The 23,835-nt window shown below is 38.5% G+C and overlaps 1 protein-coding gene across 2 annotated transcripts in view; it reads right to left on the reverse strand.

Annotated features, from left to right (window-relative positions):
- Positions 1 to 285: 285 nt before the first annotated feature.
- LOC126981151 (broad-complex core protein isoforms 1/2/3/4/5-like) overlaps positions 286 to 23,835 on the reverse strand; it is a 200,246-nt gene continuing 176,696 nt past the window's right edge. The window contains exon 7 of one of the 2 annotated variants that reach the window (XM_050831868.1): positions 286 to 809. In XM_050831868.1, coding sequence (XP_050687825.1) covers positions 316 to 809 — 494 coding nt within the window. In that variant the 3' untranslated portion in view covers positions 286 to 315. Of the gene's footprint in view, positions 810 to 8,380; positions 10,473 to 23,835 lie in introns of those variants that run through there. The other variant, XM_050831871.1, reaches the window with a different exon arrangement.

A 23,835-nucleotide genomic window follows, 5' to 3' on the forward strand; every position in this document is an offset into this window, starting at 1 on the left:
TGGTTTGTAGGAACATAAATGATGTTGAACTGGGATGACATAGTTCCCAGGCAATAACTGTTGGCACACATGTGAGCAAAATTACTTGGCATAAGCTATAGTACAGCACAACCACCAATACACATTTCAGTCTGTATATGCATCAAGATACATACTGCTAGCCTGTCAACTTAAAGGACACATTCTGATTATTTGACAGTTCATTCTAAATCTTAACAGTTGATGAAATCTAATGCAAATCCCTTGTCTGAAAGAGGTCTGAATGTATCCTCATGAATTACTCTTCCTCTAGGTTATGAAAATAGGTCTTCTAAATTAATTTGAGGCTGCCTTAAGGCTTTCTCCACTATCAGATGTAAGCTTCTCCGCCAAGATGGAGGGTGAAACGGACGGAGAGGTATGATTGGTGTCCAGTTCTGGTTTGACAGAAGTTGTAGTGGCAGGGGTTGAGATGACAGAAGTGACCGAGGTAACCAAAGTAGGTCGATGTGCGTTTTTGGGACAACGCTTCAGGTGAGCCTTCATATTATGTCCAAAGGTGAAATATCGACCGCATGCAGGACAATGGGCTGGTCGGTGAGATGGCCGGAGGGTTCTGGGACGCAGAGGAGAGAACTGAGCAGCTACAGCTGCCACTGCTGCTGCAGAGGAGCCGTGAGAGGATGAAGAAGATGGAGGGAAGGTGAGAGGGGCCAATGGGGGAAGGGAGAGCTGGGGACGCAAGCCAGCCGACGAGGTTGACCAGGTACGCGGGGGGAAGAACAGAGACACGGGGGAGGAGTGCAGAGATGAAAGAGGCCCATGACTGTCTGAAAGAGATGAGAAACAACAAACCTCAGTTTATTCCCACTTTCAGGGCCATTGTACTGCTAGTGCCACCCAGCCACTCTTAACATTATTGTCTGAAAATTTATCACCAAAAAGCTAAGTGTAAAGCCACCCACACGCCATAAAAGTTTTATTAGATAAGAGAAAGCAAATGTAAACCAAACTCCGATCATAAGAAGGCAAGATGCCAATAAAGAAGTTAGTATCTTTATTAACTCTCGAACCCTGTCAGTGGGAATAAAAGCTGAGAAAAGTAGAATCCATACAAATGTTAGAGAAATAATAAAAGAAATCAATTAAATGTTTATCATTAGCAAGTAATAAAAAAGCAAGTGTTATCACATGCCATTGGTCAAGTCTTATATATATATATATATATATATATATATATATATATATATATATATATATATATATATATATATATATATATATATATATATATATATATATATATATATATTATTCATATTATTTATATTATACAACACCCATATTTAAATGTACTATGTACAACTGTAACCTTGGCATAGTATCAGTTATTTCCAAAGTAGTTTTAACAGGGTTATAATCTTACTACTGACAGTACATAAACCTTAACACACCTAAATATACAGTACTTCTTATAGCTACATTTAAGAAAAAATTCACATTAACCCCCTTCACTCCGGCGACACCGACGTCAGCGTCCGACGGCTTCACCGTTAGGCCTCTTCTAAACCTATTAATCCTCTTCTATTTCCTTTTAATCCTCTTCTAAACCTCTTAAGAGGAAATGGAAGAGGATTACGAGGAATTTAGAGGAGGATTGAGAGGTTTAGAAGAGGATTAATTCTCTTCCATTTACTCTTGACCCTTTCCATACTGTGACGCCGATGTCTGCGTCACGGATGGAAAGGGTTAAATGCCTTTTTCATGTTTAAGTGTGTATGTGTGTGTGTGTGTGTGTGTGTGTGTTTATATATATATATATATATATATATATATATATATATATATATATATATATATATATATATATATATATATATATATATATATATATATATATATATATATATATATATATATATATATATATATATATATATATATATATATATATATATATATATATATATATACATACACCATAAAAGGCAATAAAAATGGCACAAGTTCTTACAGTACAAACATGTATGGAGACTGGCCCCTCTTGCAATTCTTAATGATACCTTTCAAAATGGTTACATGATGTTTCACCTCTCCCACCCTATTCTATGGAGAATGTTTCACTAGCAATCTTACACACACATTGAACTGAAGTAAGGTTAAGGAAAGTAAAAACAATAGAAACTATGATTTTGTTTATTATAATATAAAATCACACAGGAGTAGCGAGAGAACTGATATGTGTTACAAGTTGGTCTGAGCTGTGACAAGATGTAGAAGCAAAGGTTTCTTGATGAAAACTATATACAATGGTCCCCCTACAATTCTGTGATTGCTAATCCTCAGATCTTTTTCAAAATACCTCTCAAATGATTCTCACAACTCTACACAGATAAATGAATAGCCTACTCTTTTTCATATTTGAGTGTGAAAATTCTACTTCCCCAAAAAATTCATTAGATTACCGTATGATTTCTGACAGCACTGCTTGAAGCAATTTTCTGCCACATGCAGAAGGAAAAAAGTTTCCTTTTGTAATAATGTCATAAAATTAATAGCAAACTTCCCAATAAGTAACTTATGCAATCTTGAAATTCCAACTGAATCATGTTTCAAGTTAAAAAATGCACATCTACTGGTGTTAAGTTTTAACACATTCATCTGAGGATTAGCAGGAGACCTACATTATAGGCCATGGAAACTTTTTCCAAAAACCTGCAGCATATTTTTTTTCATTGCCAATTTACATAAGCTTAAAAAAAAAAAAAAAAAGGTTAGTGTATATGTATCTCTGACTTTCATCTCATTTGAGGAGTATGATTATTAATCCCAACTGTCTTCTCAAAACAAACAAGTGTGATACTACACAGAATACTCAGTTTTTAAGAAAACATTTCATTTATCTATCATAGATGACACTTGGTTCATGAAAAACATAAAAAAAGACCTGTCACATTATCATGCAGAAAACCTTCAGGTATGAACATCATGTTACCATGAAGTGGACATAATTGTCACACAAAAAGTTGACTGCTGGTTACTCAGTTGACCCACCAGCACTCCCGTCATTGGATTGGCTCACAGGCACACCAAGGCCAATATAACTATATACTTTAATACTTAGTTAACATTCATTCCCATTCCAAAGCAAACTAACAGTTGACTACAAACACATTAACTGTAAATGGGGATAGAAGCTGCTGGCAGTCTTCCCTTGAGCACAAAAGGACCTGATTGATGTAAACCCTTTCAAGTAAAAGCATCTATATCAAGCATTCATCATTCAATCTTCATGAAGTGGTGAAGAAATTAAGAGAAAGATTAGGAACTCCGGTATTGTATGGGGATGGGAAATTACAGAATATGCTTAATTATGTTATTAAAAAACTGTTGTTATTTTTTATAACTGTGGATAATCCAAAGGCTAATAATAATAATAATAATAATAATAATAATAATAATAATAATAATAATAAATAATAATAAAAACAATAATAATAATGAAAAAATATAACAGTAATGAAAATTAAGTTATAATAATAACATTGATAATAATAATAGCACTAATAATCCATGATAAGATAATAAGTATTTATAGTGTACATTTGATAAAGCTTCACTTAACATGATACTTGTCTAAATTACACAATTTTTCTTTCTAGAGTGATAGGAAGTATCTTGTGCTGCCTGACAAGTACTTGTATAAAATAGTATCTTAAAAATTATACTGGACTGAATTCTGCAATATGCCTCATGCCACAACTGATTGTTATATAAATATGTTATGTATATACAATATAGCTAAATAATACTCTAAGACTTTCATTATATACTCTGTGAAAATAGTCAGAGTCCATATCCTTCCCAAATTAACATTTATTTTGGTTTACACATGATAATCAGAGGCAATAATAATACACACTATGCATCAGAGATGCAAACTCTTGAGTGAAGAATACATCTGCAATAAAGTACATCAAATTTCTATGGATTTTTTGCTCAAAATCAGAAGCAAAGAGAAAAGAAACCAACAACAGATATTATCTAGATGATTATATAGTAAATCAAGAAATGTTTATAATGCCATAGTCTTTGGATTATATTGAGTTCACAGCATGAAGGAGAAAATAGAATTAATAGAATGGACATCTATTCCTTATTGTTATATGGTGAGGTTTGACCATCAGATAAATAATGCAAGAGGTTGAACCAAATAGAAAAGAATGGAGATGAAAAGGGACACAAACAATCACTCGGTGGCCATGTCTGATGTGCCCGTGTGCCAAAAATTCAATGAAATTAGAGCCGTGCTTAAATGCTTAGCACCACTGACGGTAGCACATCTTCATGGCAAACTCAACTCTTTCAATAAATTTCATTAAATTTGTGGCTTTGTGCCACAAGTACATGAAAAAAATTGAATAATATACTAATGAAAACTAAACTCTAGAGAAATAATATTACTCTGGCCACGAAAGTGTCTACCTAATAGCTTTATAGTAGAGGAAGAGGAGGGGAAGCAGACTACTAAGTTTTGGAATTATAATTCTGGACACAATGTGTCTGACAACCTGAGCCAGCCGTAGTTCTGCCCCACATGGATACAGTAGACTGAACAACAAATGACGTTATATTCTAAGTCCATCCCAGCCATTTCACACCCGCTACAGTACTGACTGGGACGCACTGAGTGCTGTTTTATTCCCCAATATAAGATTCATGGGGATGAGTGCTGTCTCACAGCTCCACTCCATCACATCTCGACTATCAGATCTGTGCAGTTTATACGACAGAATTTTGAAGGCTTAATGTCTCAAGACCAGACTTTTTATTCTAAGTGAGGGCTGCCTTCCAGTAATAACTGGGGCAGAGAAATTTTAATGCTGAAAGAAATTATCTATTCACAGTTCTTTGGAGATCCTTCACAAGGACATACAAAACCTACTCTGGGATGGACTTTGTAAATAAGCATATTTGTTGCTGCTTGTGTGTGTGTGTGTGTGTGTGTGTGTGTTCCCAGGGAGCTCCATCATTTCAATCACTGTTTTCATAATTACACAGAATTTTGCATAAATTCAACAATTATCCAAAATTCAAAGCTCAAAATCAATTATTCAAAAGTTTAAATGAATGCTTCAAATTAAACCAAAAGTTTCAACAGTTAAATATGAACCCAAGCTTGTTACTAAAAGTATGTGCAATTCATGATTTGGTACTACTAATGAATTTTAACAAGATTCACACACAAGAATGAATTGATTACATGTTGTGATAGCAAAAAAATATTGAATTCATAATTATGATGGCTGGTACCTCCAGTGAGCACAACACAAGATGTTTGAACTGAGCAACTATGCTCACTACACTGCTTTCAATTATCAGAATGACATGTTTTATTTTTATGACAACATTTTGTCTAATAGCAGTAATAGGGAGCATATTTGCACAGGACAGAATTAGTAATATTATAGACCTACGTCTGTCATATAATTTCAGATTACAGTCATAAATCTCAAATCCTCTTAGTAATAGACCCAATGACTATTAAGTCAAAGTGACAAGATTTATAGTCATGCTTCCACACCATAAGAAATTTCCCTTTCAATGAATGTTATATACTATTTAGAGCCCTCTTTTTTGCTTTAGCGTGGAGAATTTTCCACGAACCACCAATTGCTGAAAACTCCACTCCTCTCTGAACACTGCTAAAACAAAGCATGCATTTCAAGCTTAAGAGGGAATGGGGAAAATATTGGAAAATATAAGTAAATCCCTAAAATTTTTACAGGATTGCAAAGAAACAATATCCTTTTTCACATAAAGCAGAGTGCAAGAGACCAGCATTTGATTGGCGAGCTCAAACATGGATTGCCTATTTTGAAACTTCGTATCTTATATATATATATATATATATATATATATATATATATATATATATATATATATATATATATATATATATATATATATATATATATACATACACACACACACACACAGGTTGAGAATCCCTTATCCGAAATCCCTGGGACCGAGAGTGTTGCGGGTTTCGTATTTTTTTCAGATTTCGGAATAAGCATGCCCTTTGACATTTTCAACAATATCTTTACACCACATAGCATACAACATGCCATAATCACAATGAGTAATCAGCGAAGGTGTTACTGTGACTACTGCTGACAACAAACAAACGTATAGCAGCAGAGTTGCCAGGTCATGGACTGTTTTCCCGCCCAATCCCATCCCAAAAGCTACCCAAAACCCGTGGTGGTGGCAGGCAGATGTTTTTACGTCCAAGGTGTCGATGCAGCAGTAGGTTTACCCGCCTAATTGGGCAGGTAAACTACAGACCTGGTAACCCTGAGCAGCACACAACAGCTGTACGTGGTGGAACCTTCCCATCACTTTGTGGAATTTTCCATTTGCGATGCGTCATGCCAGCATTCAAAAAACTTTTGGATTTTGGAGGTTTTTGGATTTCGGATAAAGAATTCTCAACCTGTATATATATATATATATATATATATATATATATATATATATATATATATATATATATATATATATATATATATATATATATATATATATATATATATATATATATATACTGTCAGCCCTTACTGAAAATGAATATGAATTTTCCAAGCACAAAAGCCATGATTGCACAAATGGGCAACCGGAAAAAAAGCCCAACACGACATGGTAAATAAGAAAGAAAATATATTGAAGATACTTCTGAATCTTTTTAAACTATCATATACATGGACATAAGTTACCCTGTTCCCTTTTTCAACAGGTGGGGTCTCCCCTCTGAAATTTTGGAATTTCCACCCTGTAGTTACGATGCAGGGTTGCCAAGTGGTTGTTGAAATTATCCATTAATTTTTACACACACAAAAAACAAAAACAAAAAAAAAATATATATATATAAACTTGAGAACTTGAATCTATAAAGAACATCTGTTATAAAATAGAGAAAACTGTGCCATACATAGACCAAGAAGCTACACACGACTTCAAACACTTCCCACAGAATCTCTTTAGAAATTGCACAATCAGGTGAGGCCACAACCTTGGCAGTCTTTGTCAGGATGGCTCCACTGACATTGGCTAACTTTTCCACCCCTCTATACTGCCAAATCACAGATGAATGCAGTGCTAAGTGAGATTTTCTTATGTTCTTTTCTACATTACTGTTTCCACTAAACATGATTCTACTTTTCTCATTGTTTTAGTGTGTCATGACCTAAGTCACAATAAGGGAAATCAACGTGCTATATTTAGCAACACAAATGGATATCTATTCTAGACTGATGGTCAGCAGACTTGCATGCATCTCTACCTTCTCATTTCTAACTTATAATGTGCACTGTTTTTCAACTGCATGAATTGCCAACATCACACGGTTTATGGGTGTGCAAGGTTTCCCTGGTGAGAGAGATTTCTCCTGCACCAGCTGGTAAGTGGACTCTCCCACATACATGGCACTGTCATGTTCCAGGAGTCTGTCTTACATGTGTTACTTTAAACACCATGCTAGTGTCACTCTCTCTCCATGTGGTTTCCAATGTTTATTTTTACTACCTTTATTCCCATGTCCGCTTAATGATCTGGCATGGTTTCCTTAGACCTCTGGGAAGGAGAGGAAGGTGCTGAGCTTGATGAGGGTCTTAGAGAGCAGTCAGTTGGAAAGAGGCTGGAAGGAAGTTTGGACTGCACAACGTGCTTTGGTATTCTCATGCTATATCATCCAAGATTGTTGTTTTAATGCCTTTTACAGTAGGTATGTTGTTTTGAGCTTTCTAGTTTAGGAATATATGAAATATAAAGGGGATCACAGAGATCTTGGAACCTAGCCTCATATTCCCATTCAAACTCAACTTTGCCTAGTGCAAAATTTTCCCATGTACAATGGGCTCAGGAAATTAACTGCTGTGTTGGGCAAGATTTGACAGGATATATATATATATATATATATATATATATATATATATATATATATATATATATATATATATATATATATATATATATATATATATATATATATATATATATATGTAAAAAAATCATTGTCAGTGCTTTGAATATGATAGAGACTTTAGCTAATGAAACATTCATAAAGAGGGAAATTACTGCTTAATGACTAATAAAGAGTTTTACATACTGCCAATTTTATGAACACAGAAAAGTGGCTGCTTCCCATGACCTGCCGCTGTACCAGTGATATATTTATGTAAATTAAAACTGTGCACTAAGGATGATAATTCACCCACAAAGAAGTGCATTAATATAGTTGTCAAGCAAGAAACTACAGCAGAATAAGGATGCAGATTCCTGCTTGGCATTCTACAGCACAAAGCTACTGGCTGGTCATGAAGCTGCTGTATAACCGGGATATTTAACATTGTCACTTTGATCACCAGGTGTGTGTGTGTGTGGGGGGGAGGGGGGGGAGGGACTGGAAAGTAGGTAGGTCGGTCAGTAGCTACAATACAACGTGCTCCTATTATATTAACAGGATACAATATGTTTGCACTGTGAGGTAGATTGTGCCCAGGGAGAGGATGCCACCCTGATTGTACGTAAAAACAACAACAAAAAGACTACTTTGCTGCTGTTGCTGTTGCTGTTGTTGCTGAGCTAGACCCTACCATCTGTGGCAGGGCAGACAGAACCACCACACTACCATTTAAAATAATAGTTCTTCAATCTCAACAACAACAATAATACTACAAACAATGGGCAACAAGTAGTGTTAGGTAGCCTGGTCTGCCTGCCCTGACCCAGAGCTCAGCAAACAACTGCAACTGAGATTGGATGTCACACACTCTCCCATGGGATTCAGACCTGTGGACCACAGAGAAGTCATAAAAAATACCTGAGGAACATTGTAGATAATGTTTACACTGTATAAATGCATTACGGACTAATTTGGATGTTGTCAGGTCCTTGTAACCCTGACAAAAGTATGAGGTACTGTAGGAAAATAATTTATGTGGCAGAGCAAACAATGCATCATGTTGCCAAACTAAAGCATGGCAATGTGCAAAATTTCACTCTGTTTAAAGCGCATGATGAGGTAATATTGTTGCAAAGATGAAGGTACTATTTTTATCTCCCATGCTACCAGAATAATAAATCTTCTTGCTAATGGCAGCAACAAGAGATAAAAGCTAGTTATCATCATCCCTATGAGGTACTGATCCCTGCCATAGAGTGAGCAAGTGTCTCTGAGGTCACACACTGATTGTTTCATCTGACAAGCTGCGCCCCATGTGCAGGGCAGCAACGGAACGAGCAATGTAACCCGTAATATTTGTACTGAGCCTGACTGTTGTTGCTGCTGCTGCAGACTGCTGCCAGAATGATTTGCGATGCTGAACCTGGCTGACGGATGGCTGTTTGTTGTTAGTTTTGCTGTGAATGAGGCCATGCCAGTTACTGTGATGACTGTTGGCCATCATATGAACTTTGCGGGACCTGGACCATGTTATGTTTCATTAGGCCAACAAAGTATGGATCTTGCCCCGCATTTGGCACGTCCATCTTTCAAAAGCTGCTGCTGCTGCTGTACAGTTCACAAAATCAAGCTCCCAGTACTTAATGATTAACATCTTGACTTCCTTAACTCATTAACTCTCTTAATACAACTAAACCATTAACCTTCAGTTACATAACAGGGCAGCTATGCTGCCACACCTAAGCAGCTAGAACCTTGGTGTTCAGATTTTCACCACATGGAATACACCCTCAAATGATCTTTCTATGAGCAGATTGCAGCACATGACAGGATGCTGGAAGACAATGTCAACCCTGTATTAACCCCTGATTTTTACAAGTCATGTCACACATCAGCCTTCTCTACATCAACAATCACATTGTGAAATATAAGCTCTACTAGTGCGGGGTACCATGAAGGCTGCAGGGTGACTTGTCACATAAGGGTTCTTCTCTCCTCTGGAGCCAAAACTTAGTTCACGAGAGGCCACTGTTGAGTTCAGCTTGACATTCCACAGGAATAATATCCAGGATGCATTAATAAGGATACCACTTTCTCTCCCCTGCAGTAGCCCGACGCCTTGCAGCTAAGGTTGCTAACAATGTTGGGGAGTGTGGTGGATTGTGTGACAATGGCAGCAGTGGTGGTGGAGGAGATGATGGAGGAGCTTTCAAATTATTGGTGGACGGGGCATCCTGGCTCAGTGCTGCCAGTCAGGATGTGGAGTGAGTGCCATGAGGGTGAGGTGGTGGTGGTGGTGGTGGTGGAAGGGATGGGTGTGGAGCCACTTCCTCAGTCACACTGCTACTCAGCATCCCACCACCAAGGTGACTCTGCGCCTGCATACATTTTTTCAGATGAATCTTCATATTGTACTTGAATTTAAAGAACTTGCCACATCCTGGACAGACAGCGGGGCGACGTGATGGCCAGTGCATGTATTGGTGGGAGGCGCTGATAAAGTGTAATTTTTGAAGCAATTGATAATCTGGAAAAAGAACGGAAAAGGACACTGTCAGTCATTTCATCATTCCCAATTGAACCAATTACAGTACTAACTTTAAATAGATGCTTTCTATATTAATGCATGCAGTGACAGGCATCTGGCAGCTGCAAGTACGTTCTAAGTGTCTGAGTTACTGGTACTATAGATGGCAGCCAAATATTTGTTGTATTCTATACAAATGCCTGTCACTACCTGTTTTAACAAAACTGCAAGTTGTGGCCTCACTTTGGGCAGTTTTAAGTAATTCAGCTTACTTTCCAATTTTATAAATTATGAATTCGATATTTTGGACCGCTTAGACTTTTTCCAGATATCAATTGAATTGAGTAAATTAGAGCATTAAGGAGAGAGAGATAAGGTATGAGAAAAAACAGGCTATGGTGCCTTGCTTCAATGGCCGCAGCTTTCCTCCACCTGAGTACAACTTGCCTAGTGTAGGAGATATATTATGAGGGAGAAAAAAGTAATATTATGTTTTAAGAATGCAGCAAGGTATATAAAAATACTATATAAATTAACATATTAAAAAAATAGGAAAAGCTGACTTCCATTGATTTCTATGTAAATAAAACATATATAAATGAAGTTTAAATATGGAAATCAATGGTGAGAAATATATCTTGAAAAAGAAATGGGAGAGGAAAGGCAGCTGTGAATGATGTATACAAAAATACAACTTATTCTAACTGATATGAACATGGACCAAGTCCTTGGAAGAACTTAAAAATAATAATGAAATAGCATATGGAAGAAAACTAAAAAAGAGTAATAAATTCATGAAGTTAAATGCATGAAAAAAGAAATGTTTACAGATACTACAGTAAACTTGCAATATCTCATACATACACAAATACATCTTCCCATTCATACATATATGTGTATCACCCACATACAAAACAGAAATAAATACATGAATGCATGCATGTATCACATTTATTATTATGTACTTATTTCCTGACAGCTTTACAGTTGGAATAATGGAATATTTAGAAGAAAAACGTGTAATTTTCTCATACAGGACTGATATAAAAATAGACTCCTGAACAATGACAGCATCATAATAAAATATCAATAGAAATAGTTTACAATCAACACGATGTGTGTTCCCCCCCTCTCTCTCTCTCTCTCTCTCTCTCTCTCTCTCTCTCACATGCGCACGTACGCATGCACACACACACAGAGAGAGAGAGAGAGAGAGAGAGAGAGAGAGAGACTTACGACAAATTATTTTTTCATTTTTTTGCTTTTATATTTTGTATTTGTATATATGTAACAATGGACAATTAATTTTGTCCCACACAAAGGCTCTTCAAATAGTTACATACAAAACATGTAACTGTGTGTGTGTGTGTGTGTGTGTGTGTATTTATCTAGTTGTAATTTTACAGGGCCTGGGCTTACGCTCGTGTGGTCCCGTCTCCGTATCTATAATTATCCAACTTTTCCTTGAAGCTTTGCACACTCTTCGCCGATACTATTTCTTCACTTAGTCTGTTCCAAACCTCTATATTTCTTTGTGGGAAGCTATATTTCTTTATGTGTGTGTGTGTGTGTGTGTGTAATTCACCACGGCCTGATCACAAGTTGGACTCGCTTTCCCCAGCAGGTACCCTCCCGACGAGAGCAAGTGCTCATTATCATTGATCTCTGGATACTGCCAGGACCTCACACATCACACACCCCATCCCCATTGCTCAAGGGGGGACAGTAACCACTCCTAGCCAACCGAAAGAATCCGGCCTGAGCGGGGCTCGAATTGCCGCCTGTTTGGCTGTTAAGCTTCACAGCGCAGCACTCTACCAATTGAGCCACCGGAGTGTGTGTGTGTGTGAAAGAGAGAGAGAGAGAGAGAGAGAGAGAGAGAGAGAGAGAGAGAGAGAGAGAGAGAGAGAGAGAGAGAGAATTTACACAAATCGGCATAGTTATTCAGACCACAATTATTACACTAGGTGGTTATGTCCTGTCCTTAACCCGTGGGCTTCAGTTACGGGAAAGCCGAGAAGTGGCCGAGGAACGACAAAATTACACTGCATTTTGAGACTAAGAAAAGAGCATGGAACGTACATCAGAGTACTCCTCTCATAACCATAAAGCCGTTAAAAATATTTACTTATACTCAAAGTCCATTCTTTTTGGGTGGTGTTTGTTACAAAATAAACAGTCTCGTGACGCGTGGCATCTAGCCGGGAGTCGCTTGTTGTCTACTATAGAGAATTTGACAAGTGATTACTGTATGGGTAGCTAATTCAGTATGCCATGACCTTACAGCACCACCCATGACAAAAAAGCCCACCTCAAGATCACTCATCCACCACAATGACCTCGGGCATTCATGGTGGGTTGCGCTATGCCACCACCGCCTACAATTAGCTCGAATTAGGTGTTTTATGGCGAGCCCTTTTAAGGGTCCACCGTTCCACAGCCACGACTCGTGAAAGGCCTGAAAAGGGTCTGCCGACGTTCTCGGGTTAACCACTACAATCTGCTGACATATCTATACATCATATTAAAACTGGTCTACCATAAAAGAAAACAGGCTAGAAGCTGTTTTCTATAGATTGTCATCTTTTGTAAAATGTTGTGAGTAACTAATCTATTCTGTTACATTATATTTGGGAGAAAGAGGGGAGGAGGTGAGCGTTGTGTGGCTGTAATCATGAAGTGGTGCAAGTGGAAATAAGACTCTCTCTCTCTCTCTCTCTCTCTCTCTCTCTCTCTCTCTCTCTCGTATATGATATCTTCATAAAGTTTGTTGCATAAGGAAGAGATCCTCTTGGTTATCGTAAGTTGAATGCCTTTTAATTTAGCAATATCCTTTACATAGTGGGGAGACCAAAAGTGTACTGCATGTGTAAGTAATGTTCCACCAACCCATTATATATGGGTAGTATTAAATCTTTATTCTTATAAATGAAAAGTTTATATTAATGAAGCATGACATTGTTTACTTTATTGGTTGCTGCAATGCAATGCTGTGAAAATTTACAGTTAATCATGAATTTGACACCAAGGTCCTTAACACACCGTACGCTTTCGAATTTCACAATATGCGTTTCATTATCAAACTTCCTATTTTTAATTCCAGCTTTAAAAAATCTGTCCCTTAGCAATATCAAAGGGCATCTCCCATTTACCAGACTAAACTGAAAGTCTAACAAATCTTAATGGGAGGCTTTGCCTGTATTGGTCTGAGTACAGGAGTTTCAATTTTTTTTCATCAGCCCAAGAACTGAACTCTGAGTAATATGCCATGTGCCCACCCTAAGGCAGCTCCACTGATTACAACCTTTTGCTGTCTGTTGCTCAGCCAGTTTGCAATCCAAATATGTACTTTACCTTCAGTACCTAGTTGTATGATTTTGTAAATTAGATTATGGTGTGCAACTTTATCAAACAACTTTTGACTCTGCCCAGTGACTTGGTTATGTTGTAAACTAAGTAGGGGTCACTTTAAAAGGTCATTAGGTTAAATAAACAGGATCGCTTGTTTTGGAGGGGAGGTGATTTTGAGGGAGGCTGTGGCCTAATGGTCAGTAAACAGGCATGATGAGCCTGAGGACCTAGGTTTGAGTCCCACCAAAGCACAATGACAATTTTCATGCATTGCCGAATGGTGGGAGATTACCCACATGCTGCCCAGATCTTCAATCAACCCTAACTTCAGCAACTCCATTCAAGTGGAACATTAGGGGGCAGTATGGGCCAAGCAAGTCATATCTCATGGCAGCCACTATAAATAATATTCTCCTGTACCACTAACAGGCTGGGGTAATACAAAAGACCCCTCAAGAGAGCCTACTGGCACTAAAGGCAGCACTTGGAGAAAAAAAAAAAATAAATAAATAAATAAATAAATCTTGAAGTAGTAAGTGGTAAGTAATTTGAAATTTCGGCTAATTATGCTGTTGAGGAACTACCCACAGGGCTTTCAATTACCCAGTAGTTTTGTCTCCTTAAATATCTGTGTAATGTTAGTCATCTTCCAATCAGTAAGGGTAATGTCATTTCATAAGAACAAGGGTGTCTGCAGGAATTGTTTGAAGGAGGGCAGAACCAATATATTTTAGGTCCAATACATATACACATCATATTTCATGTTTTCATTGGTTAACCATAAGGCAATGGCACATAGTTACCAATAACAGCAGCACCATTTTTTTTTCCAGCACAGGAGACAGCTCAAGGGCACTAAAATAAAGTGTAGGTTGAAAGTCCAATATCCGAAACTCCAAAATCCAAGTTTTTTGAATGCTGGCATGACGCATCAAAATGGAAAATTCCACAAAGTGATGGGAAGGTTCCACCACGTACAGCTGTTGTGTGCTGCTCAGGGTTGCCAGGTCCGCAGTTTACCCGCCCAATTGTGTTGTTTTTAACCCGGTAGCAGCGATGGGCCAAATTTGTGGCTTTACCGTGTAGCAGCGATGGGCCAAATTTGTGCCATGATTTTAACCCTCCAAAATAGATGATACATAAACTGATCACAAATACTTTGATATATATTATGAAATGGTTTGTGTGAGGGGTGATTTTTTCTCATTTTTCTCACTTAGAGGGACCATTAAGAATCATGATCCCTGCTGCTACCAGGTTAATGTAAGTTAGCAGGGGAAAAACGAAAGTCATGGATTGGCAGTTTTGGGGCTTGAGCTTGTGGATTTGCAGTGTGTTGCTATGCGTTTGTATGTTTTCAGCAGTCGTCGCAGTAACACCTTCGCTCATTACTCATTGTGATTACCACGCATTGTGTGCTCTGTGGTGTAAAGATGTTGAAAATGTCAAAAGGGCCTGCAGATACCCATATGGGTAATAGTGAAAAGAAAAATATTCCATAATCCGAAAAAAAAAACTAAATCCGCAACAATTTCGGTCACAGGAATTTCGGATTGGGGATTCTCAACCTGTAGATACAAAAAAGCCCGCCAAGTGTCCTCTTTAGGTTATGAAAATATCAATCATTATAATTGTGAACGGGAATATAACAATTTACAATGGGGGCAACCCCCCTTGCCCCCCCTTTTGGACACCCTTGTGAAAGGACATATTAAATATGGGCAGATCAGATACTAAACTTTCATTTCAAGTAATTGGAATGAATAAAAAATTTCATAAGCAGTTATTTGTGTATATGTGTGTGTGTGTGTGTGTGTGTGTGAGAGAGAGAGAGAGAGAGAGAGAGAGAGAGAGAGAGAGAGAGAGAGAGAGAGAGAGAGAGAGCATAGCTGGGCACGATAACAGAAAACCTTATTCTCGATAACCGATATCTGATAATGGAAAATCTTATCGGTGATAACCGATATTCGTTAATTGGAGACACAAATGTAGGCGATAATCGATAACCGATACCCGATATAAATCCACAATTCCGATACTAGCTAGCGATAAGTCCGATAGGCGAAAATGATACTATATTGATATTTCAAATAAAAAACATAGATGAATTCAAATTTTCATTATCTGTATTTTAGAAAACTTAAAAAACCTGAAAACCACACGGTAACACGTATATATGGACGGTAATACAAGAAACACCTGAGGTGGTGTTGTGTTATTTGGCGTCCCCACCGTCAAAAGCTGGCACTTTTTTTTTTTTTACAAACACAAGTCTCTCGTGAACTGCGCATGCTCAGACCAGCAAGCGTAGAGCTGAACAGTCTCACAAAGCTTTTTAACCGTAATTAAGAGTTGCTGGAAGGCTGAATCAGAAGACATACGGTACCACTACCACCATCCTCACTGTTTCCAGAACGACACTCTGTACGAGTTGTATTTATAAGTACAGAGTGTCATTCTAGAAACAGTGAGGATGGAGGTAGTATATGTCTGATTTAGCCTTCCAGCAACTCTTAATGTGTTAAAAACTTTGTGAGACTGTACAGGGCTACGCTTACTGGTCTGAACATGCGCAGTTTACGAAAGACCAGTGTTTGTAAATAAAAGCACCAGCTTTTGACAATGGGACACCAAATAACACAACACCGGGTGCCTTCAATACCATGGCATGCTCACAAACAAATATGTAGTATTAAATATGAGGCAGTGAATAATCATTTTGGGGGCAAAGTTAAATGATTTTTTTCCTTGATATATTGATTTTTGAGTCTAACATAAAGAAATAACCTAGTGTTTTAATATTGATGATCCAAGTATGAAATCTCTTCACCGAAGATATTTCATACCCCGAAGTTTTCTCATACAACACCGGGTGCCCGGGCTACGCATGCGCAGTAGGGATGAGACAATTTTTTTTTTTTTTTTTTGAGAGGCAGAAAAAAGTAGCGATTATCGCTAGTTTGGTCACAAAAGTAATGAAGATACCAATATATATTTAACCCTTTCATGGCTAAATGCTCGCCACGAGCGTTAGGTGTATTTGCTGGTGGTGCTAAATGCTCACTGCGAGCTCCAGCCGCGCTCAAATCTCCTGCGTATGAGAGTGTTCCAACAATATTTCTCACAACACAGCATTGCCAATTGAGTGGGTTCTCCACTAAATTTGGTGGAAAATCATGTCAGCCCAGTGCGGAAAATCTACGGACGAGCAACTGCTGGTTGTTGTTATAAGGGTCAGTATACCTTGCACAGTTTTTGAAAATCACAAAAAATGCATGTGCCTATCGTATGGTACACCTAACTAAAAATGCCAGATTTGTTGATGTTGCCCCTTTACCTCCAGACACCTCATATGCATGTGGACTTAGGCTTTGTAATACAAACATTACATTCCCTTTTGTCTATCCATTGTGTGAATGTGAGTTTGTATGTACTGATTATTCTTTTTTTCTTTTTTTTTCAAACTGAAATAGGGGGGATAAAAATTATGCTTTATGAAAAAAAAAAGTGACATTTCTTTACAAAGAAATAAACAACAAAAGGAAAAAGAATTATGGCAACTAACAAATAAAATTTAGACAACAAACGGACACTACATAACTGCCTGTAATCCGCTATTAGCATTAGCTCAACTGAGCAGCAGGGGTCAATAATATATTAGAACATCACTAGACCAATGTGGCCTACCAGACAACTCATAACCAACCATAAATAAAACCATTAAATGTACAAATTTTCCACCTTAACTAAATGATAATGTAAATGTTACGAAAGTCGATGCCATGGTACAATTTCAGACGGTGGCATTTGCTGACAACACTGTCTATGAAACATGTTTCACACTATGTAAACAGATAGTTGCACGATACATGTCTATTGTATTTGGAAATGATAACTATATAAAGGTTGCAGGCGTGCAGCATGTCTTGTGCGGTGTTATTTCTATATACAGGGCAACAACACCTTACTCACAAATGTTGACCTTTTGTCCTTGAATTAAGGTTAAAATTTATACAAACTATACTGAAAGTTATGCCCCCTCCCCCTTTCTTTTTTACAAAAATAGGAGAAAACTTTTACTTGTGACTGACAATTACTTGAGCAAATACAGTAAACACATGCATGTGCAGTAGACCTATTATTTTATTACCAATAATGTCATAAATTTCTTGAGAATGTCTTTTTTAACCCGAGAACATCGGCAGACCCTTTTCAGGGCTTTCATGAGTTGTGGTTGTGGTACGGTGGACCCTGAAAAGGGCTCGCCATAAAACACCTAATTCGAGCTAATTGTAGGCAGTGGTGGCGTAGCGCAACCCACCATGCATGCCCTGGGTCATTGTGGTGGGTAAGTGATCTTGAGGTGGACTTTTTTGCCATAGGTGGTGCTGTAAGGTTATGGCATACTGAATTAGCTATCCATACAGTAATCACTTGTCAAATTCTCTATAGTAGACAACAAGTGGCTCTCGGCTAAATGCCACGCGTCACGACTTTATTTTGTAACAAACACCACCCAAAAAGAATGGCGTTTTAGTAAAAGTAAATATTTTTAACGGCTTTATGGTTGTGAGAGGAGTACTCTGATGTTCAGTCGGCTATAGAGAGTAGTGTCACACTGTCCAGTAAGTTTCGTTCAGAAAGCGACATCTGGCAACCCCTCCACGCGACATGAAAATTATTACATCCTATCGAAATCGTACTGTTGTGGTGATCGGTGGTCACAGGTGCACTCTCCATAATTTTAAGACAGTTATTTATCAAAAGTGCCCGTCGCTAACGCTTAATAAATATTTTTTTCTTTAGGCTCTGTCGCTACATTTTGACATGAGCTTTTAGTTTCGGTCAAATTTAGTCAAGAGCAATTCTAAGTTGTTTATCAAACTATGACACATTCAAAAATATACTGCACTTATTAAGGGAGATTGTTATGCCTTTTAACTTAAAAAATAAATCCCTGACAGCCGAGATCTTGTTCTTTATTAATAAAATTATACGTAATAATAGGCTATAAACGTTCACATGATGGCGTCGTCGACCGCGGGCTTTTCCGCGCTCGCACTCCACACACACACACACATATTTATACTTAGATATTACGTAATCTTCACGGAGAAATGATTTTAGATTTTTGATGATCTGAATTGTCTTTGAGGCTTTATAGTGATGGGAATTGAGGCTGCAAGTTCAACAGACCCTCAAGCCTATTTGCTGTTTGATGGTAAGGAGCATTAGTCACTGCCTGCCTCTGTGAAGGACAGCATTGCACACGGTATTTTCAAAGTTTAATAAGAAAAAGTGTTTCAGACTGTTCGTGATGTTTTACCTCGTCATCATCATCATCATCATGTAGAAGACATTCATTATCGCATTTCTAAATTGAAGTCATGTAATCTGGTATATTTCTAACGTTATATTATAATATATTATAATATTATACAATATTATAATTTCACGGTCACACACACACGGTACACACTGATACGCATCACTAACATCACCAGTGAATGCGTCACCGTGGTATAATTGCCAGATACCGCCACCAGGCTAAACATTCTGAAAACCATGACACTACTCTCTATCGTCGACTGTACGTCCCATGTTCTTTTCTTAGTCTCAAAATGCAGTGTAATTTTGTCGTTTCTCGGCCACTTCTCAGCTTTCCCATAGCCGAAGCCCACGGGTTAAGGCCTGTCCACTGCAGGAAACTTTGTCAGGATACATTGTTTTCAAACTGTCTTCTGAGTGATTTCGATTTTCCCAACTGTTTGCATACTGTTTGGAAATTTGGGAAACAAAGTTTCCTAACAGTTTGGAAACAGGCCAGAAACAATTTTAATGCTTATTTGTTTCCCATTTAAAATGGAGTGTGTGTCTGTGTGTGTGTGTGTGTGTGTGTGTGTGTGTGTGTGTGTGTGTGTATGTATTTACCTAGTTGTAGTTACCTATGAGGGCGGATCATTAAGTTCTTGGACGAGGGTGGTTAATTTTTAATTCCTTAACAAAATCTCCCTTAACCTCAATGCACTTAGACAATCTTTGTTTTAACCCCTTCAACATGAGGATGGGCATACTGCGTTCTTGGGTGCCCCATACCATATTCGGGGACGCGTATACTGCGTCCTGGCTCGCTTTAGCCAGCATGTGTTATTTCATCACGGATATTGTACAATTGTTTTTAGGATGTAAGTCAGATATGATACGGCATCTTATATGACTTTCAATGTTGTCATTGTGTAATAACGTAAGTGTGTCTTGGGCGCATTTGTACTTGAGAGTAACAATCAATTCTAATAGAAAATAACAAAAATAATGAGAAAGAAATGATATATGTGTATGTTTGTGGAGTTTCTCTTCCCTTGAGTTACCGAGTGGATGGCTAGTGAGTGCATTGTCTCCACCACCCCTTCGGCTCTGGGACGCAGCTATCACAACTAACATAAGGAAGTGCAATTCAGCATACATGTCATCTATGCATAACGCAAATTTCTCTGTACAGTTGTCCCTCAAATAGTACGGTTTCGGTTTTATACGGATTGTCATGGAAGAATTCTTTTAGAATTTTAAAATTTACCGCTCGTCGCACCAAGTAGCCATGGCGTGAGTGGCAACACTGTTCTACCAAAACACCTGCAAAGCACCCCAAAGCGTTCGAGAAAGGTGTTCATCTTGCAAAAGAATTCAGATTTAGGAGAAGTTACGTTTTGGGATGAGTTACATTGCGGCAGGGAGAGCATACCACATGAATGAGAGCAGTGTTCACTGTATCTATCATAGTGTAAAATAAATTCTTGCCACAGTAACTGCCAGTGCTCCAAGAGTGCTGCAAGAGTGGAGATAAAGGCCGAGCTTTTACTAAGCCTCGTCGTTGCTATAGTAACGGTGTCTCACTCACAGCAAAATGGCATACGCTGATCTTCCTGCTTGAGAGAGCGAGTCAGGACGTCTCGGGTGCCCAGACCACCCCTGGCGATGTTTAACATGCATTACTAGCTGTTCTGGCTGACGAACTCCTTACAACAGAAGATGAAAAGGAAGCTCCAGTGGTTATGGTGGTACAGAGAGGTGAAATGCAATGGAAACACTTATATGTGTTTATTTGGGAGCCCATGTTTGCTGATGACATCATCACAGCACGAAAGCACTCCACCTCTCAAAGCCGGGAGCCAGCTGCAGAGGACGTGCCGAGTTGGTAACTCGTGCTGCCACATCACGCATTTGAGAGCACTCGGGACGTCCCGAGAGTCCCAATTCCTTCTCTCAAACGCAGCCCAGGAGTGTTTCTATGGGGAGCACTAATTTTATACGGATTTTCGAATAGTACGGGGGTCCTGGGTCCCTAACCCCCGTATTATTTGAGGGACGACTGTATACTTATGCATACATCTCAAAATTAACAATTAATTTATGGTTCTTGATGTGCACCATTTAATTTTGCATATTCTTATATATAATACATGATGATTATGTTGAGTTTATGGCTTAAAACTTGTTATATTCAGTAGCGACATTTGAAATTTGGCGCACGCGGCCATCCCAGATACGGGGCGGGGCGCTGTTTTCGCCCGGCTGTAGTGAAGGGGTTAACATCTGAATGCCCATGAAAAAAAATCTTTCTGTTGGTAACTTTAATATGCTTCAACAGCAGACACGACATCAGTATCGCTCACAAATCTCTTTCCTCATAAGTGATCTTTCAAATAAGACCTGTTTACTCAAACCTAAAATGCGTAGTAATATGAAGTTATGGACACAATATAGGCTACATATCACTACTGATATTCTTTTTGCTTAACCCCTCTGCTCCAGGTGTCCTCTTGGAGCGACATGCGTAAAATTTGGCAAAAATCCGGGTGTCCTCTCAGAAGGCATGTGCGTATTTCTACCATTTGAAATGTGTGCGCAGGCTTAGTTTGGTATGAGCCCACGCCCAGCATCCCGGAGCATGTTTGGCATCACCAGTCAGTTGGTCACTACCCGCAGTGATGAAAGGACGTGATTTTTCACTTTCCGATGTGTCTGAACGTATGCCTTCCTCCGCCGCGGGGGAAGCCGCTTCCCCGCCTCCACCCGCCAGACACTTCCACAATGAAATATAAATGTTAGGAAACAGAAGTCTTGGTGGGGTTAGCATAGAGCGGAGTGGAGTGGAACAGGGGGCAAGGAGCATGGGTTAGACTCTCGCCCGTGTCACAGGCACACACCAGAACGCGGGGTAGTTCTACGGCAAAAAAAGTAACCAATTTCAACTCATGATTACTAAGCAACCAGTGGACCTAGAGCGGTCTACTAAACAATGAGTACTCCTACAAGTAATTTATGGTTAATTTCCATTATTTTATTTACATTGCAATTAGAATGTAAACATGACCCAAAATTTTCCCAAAACCCCCAGACACGGGGGTCGCCTTCTAGAAAGATACCCGGAGCTGGAGGGTTAAGGGTGCACCACACTGTAATACATGATAATTTCCGGAAATGGCCAAATATGAGATTCATGTTTCTAAATTCTGAGTATGATGATGCCAACAATCTCTGAAAATTTTGCCGTATAAAGGAGAATGTTTATTTTTATTTTTGGTATGCACTGAAGTAAGTGTATTTAGTTTCACGTATTTTTGGCGCGCGGGAAGAACTGAGCTCAGCTGTGTGGCTACGGCGCCGTGTGAGTCCAGTTGCGTGAGACATATGGTGGCTACTCCATAAATTATCGCGTATAAGTGGAAAACCACATGTAAATTAAACATTTAGTTGGATTTTGGACCCCGTGTTATTTAAAAAACGCATAAACCAAACTCGCATAACTCGAGTTACCTGTATTTATTATGGGGTTAAAGAATTAGAAACTGAATTGGTTCCAAGGGGCTGTAATTAATATGCCCTGTGAAAGTTAGAAAAAATTAGCAGTTACCAGCAGATGTCCTAGACATGAAAGCAGTGGCTGCTGTAAGAATACACAGGCTATTCAAGTTTCCCAGCATGGGTGCATGTGTTCCACTATCAATGGCAGATCTCATAGATGATATCAAAACTGCATGTGGGTTGATCAACATTCATGAAGAATTGTGAAAGTGTAGGATACGTGTAATATAATATAATAGTACCAACCCTCACATATGCAAGTGAAACGTGGGCCTGGAATGAAAGTCAGAGGTCTAGAGTACAGGCAGTGGAAATGAGTTATTTGAGGAATGCTTGTGGTGTGAGTAGAACGGATGGAATGAGTAATGAAAGTGTGTACGAGCGTTTTGGAATGTCATGGGGGTGAAGGGAGAAAGTGTGGAGTGGTGGAAGAAGTGAAGTGATAGACTTTAAAGTGGTTTGGCCACATGGACCGAATGGAGGAGAGTAAGATGACCAGAAGGGTGTATGTGAGTGAGATAGAAGGAGGGAATGCTAGAGGACGACCTCCAGTGAAATGGAGAGATAGGGTGCAGGAGTACATAAGGGAGAGGGGGGAAAGATCTTTGAGAAACTTTGAGCAGGCAAGGAGGGAGTGTCTGGATAGAGAAAGTTGGAAGCTCTTCTGCCACGGCCATCCCCTGGTGGTAGCTCCTAGGAGCAGTCATCGATGAAATGATCATGATGATGATGATGATAAGGTAAGTGTAAACCCTAAGGATTTGTAATAAAATGAAGATATGTACAAAGTGCAATAAGGTTTATTTGAAAGTTGTCTATTCAATATATTAGTAATAATACACTAATAATGACAAGTCATTAGAAATAAATACAAATTTGCATTTTTATTGCCTATCCATGAAATTTATTTTTCAATCCATATGAACGTAATAAATTTAAATTTGATATTTTTAATACATATCCTGATGTTACACTATAAGCAATGTGCATGGAAAACTATATTTTTACCCTAATATTCCATCATTAAAACAAAATAACTAAGACAAAACCATAAGGGTGCTACTCTAGCGTGCGTTGGTCTACTGCAGTATTTGTCGTCTACCTCAGTACCTGTAGTCTGAGCTACATGATGACCTGTCTGTCTCCTGAG

The sequence above is a fragment of the Eriocheir sinensis genome, chromosome 46 (assembly GCF_024679095.1).
Source record: "Eriocheir sinensis breed Jianghai 21 chromosome 46, ASM2467909v1, whole genome shotgun sequence".
Classification (NCBI taxonomy): domain Eukaryota; kingdom Metazoa; phylum Arthropoda; class Malacostraca; order Decapoda; family Varunidae; genus Eriocheir; species Eriocheir sinensis.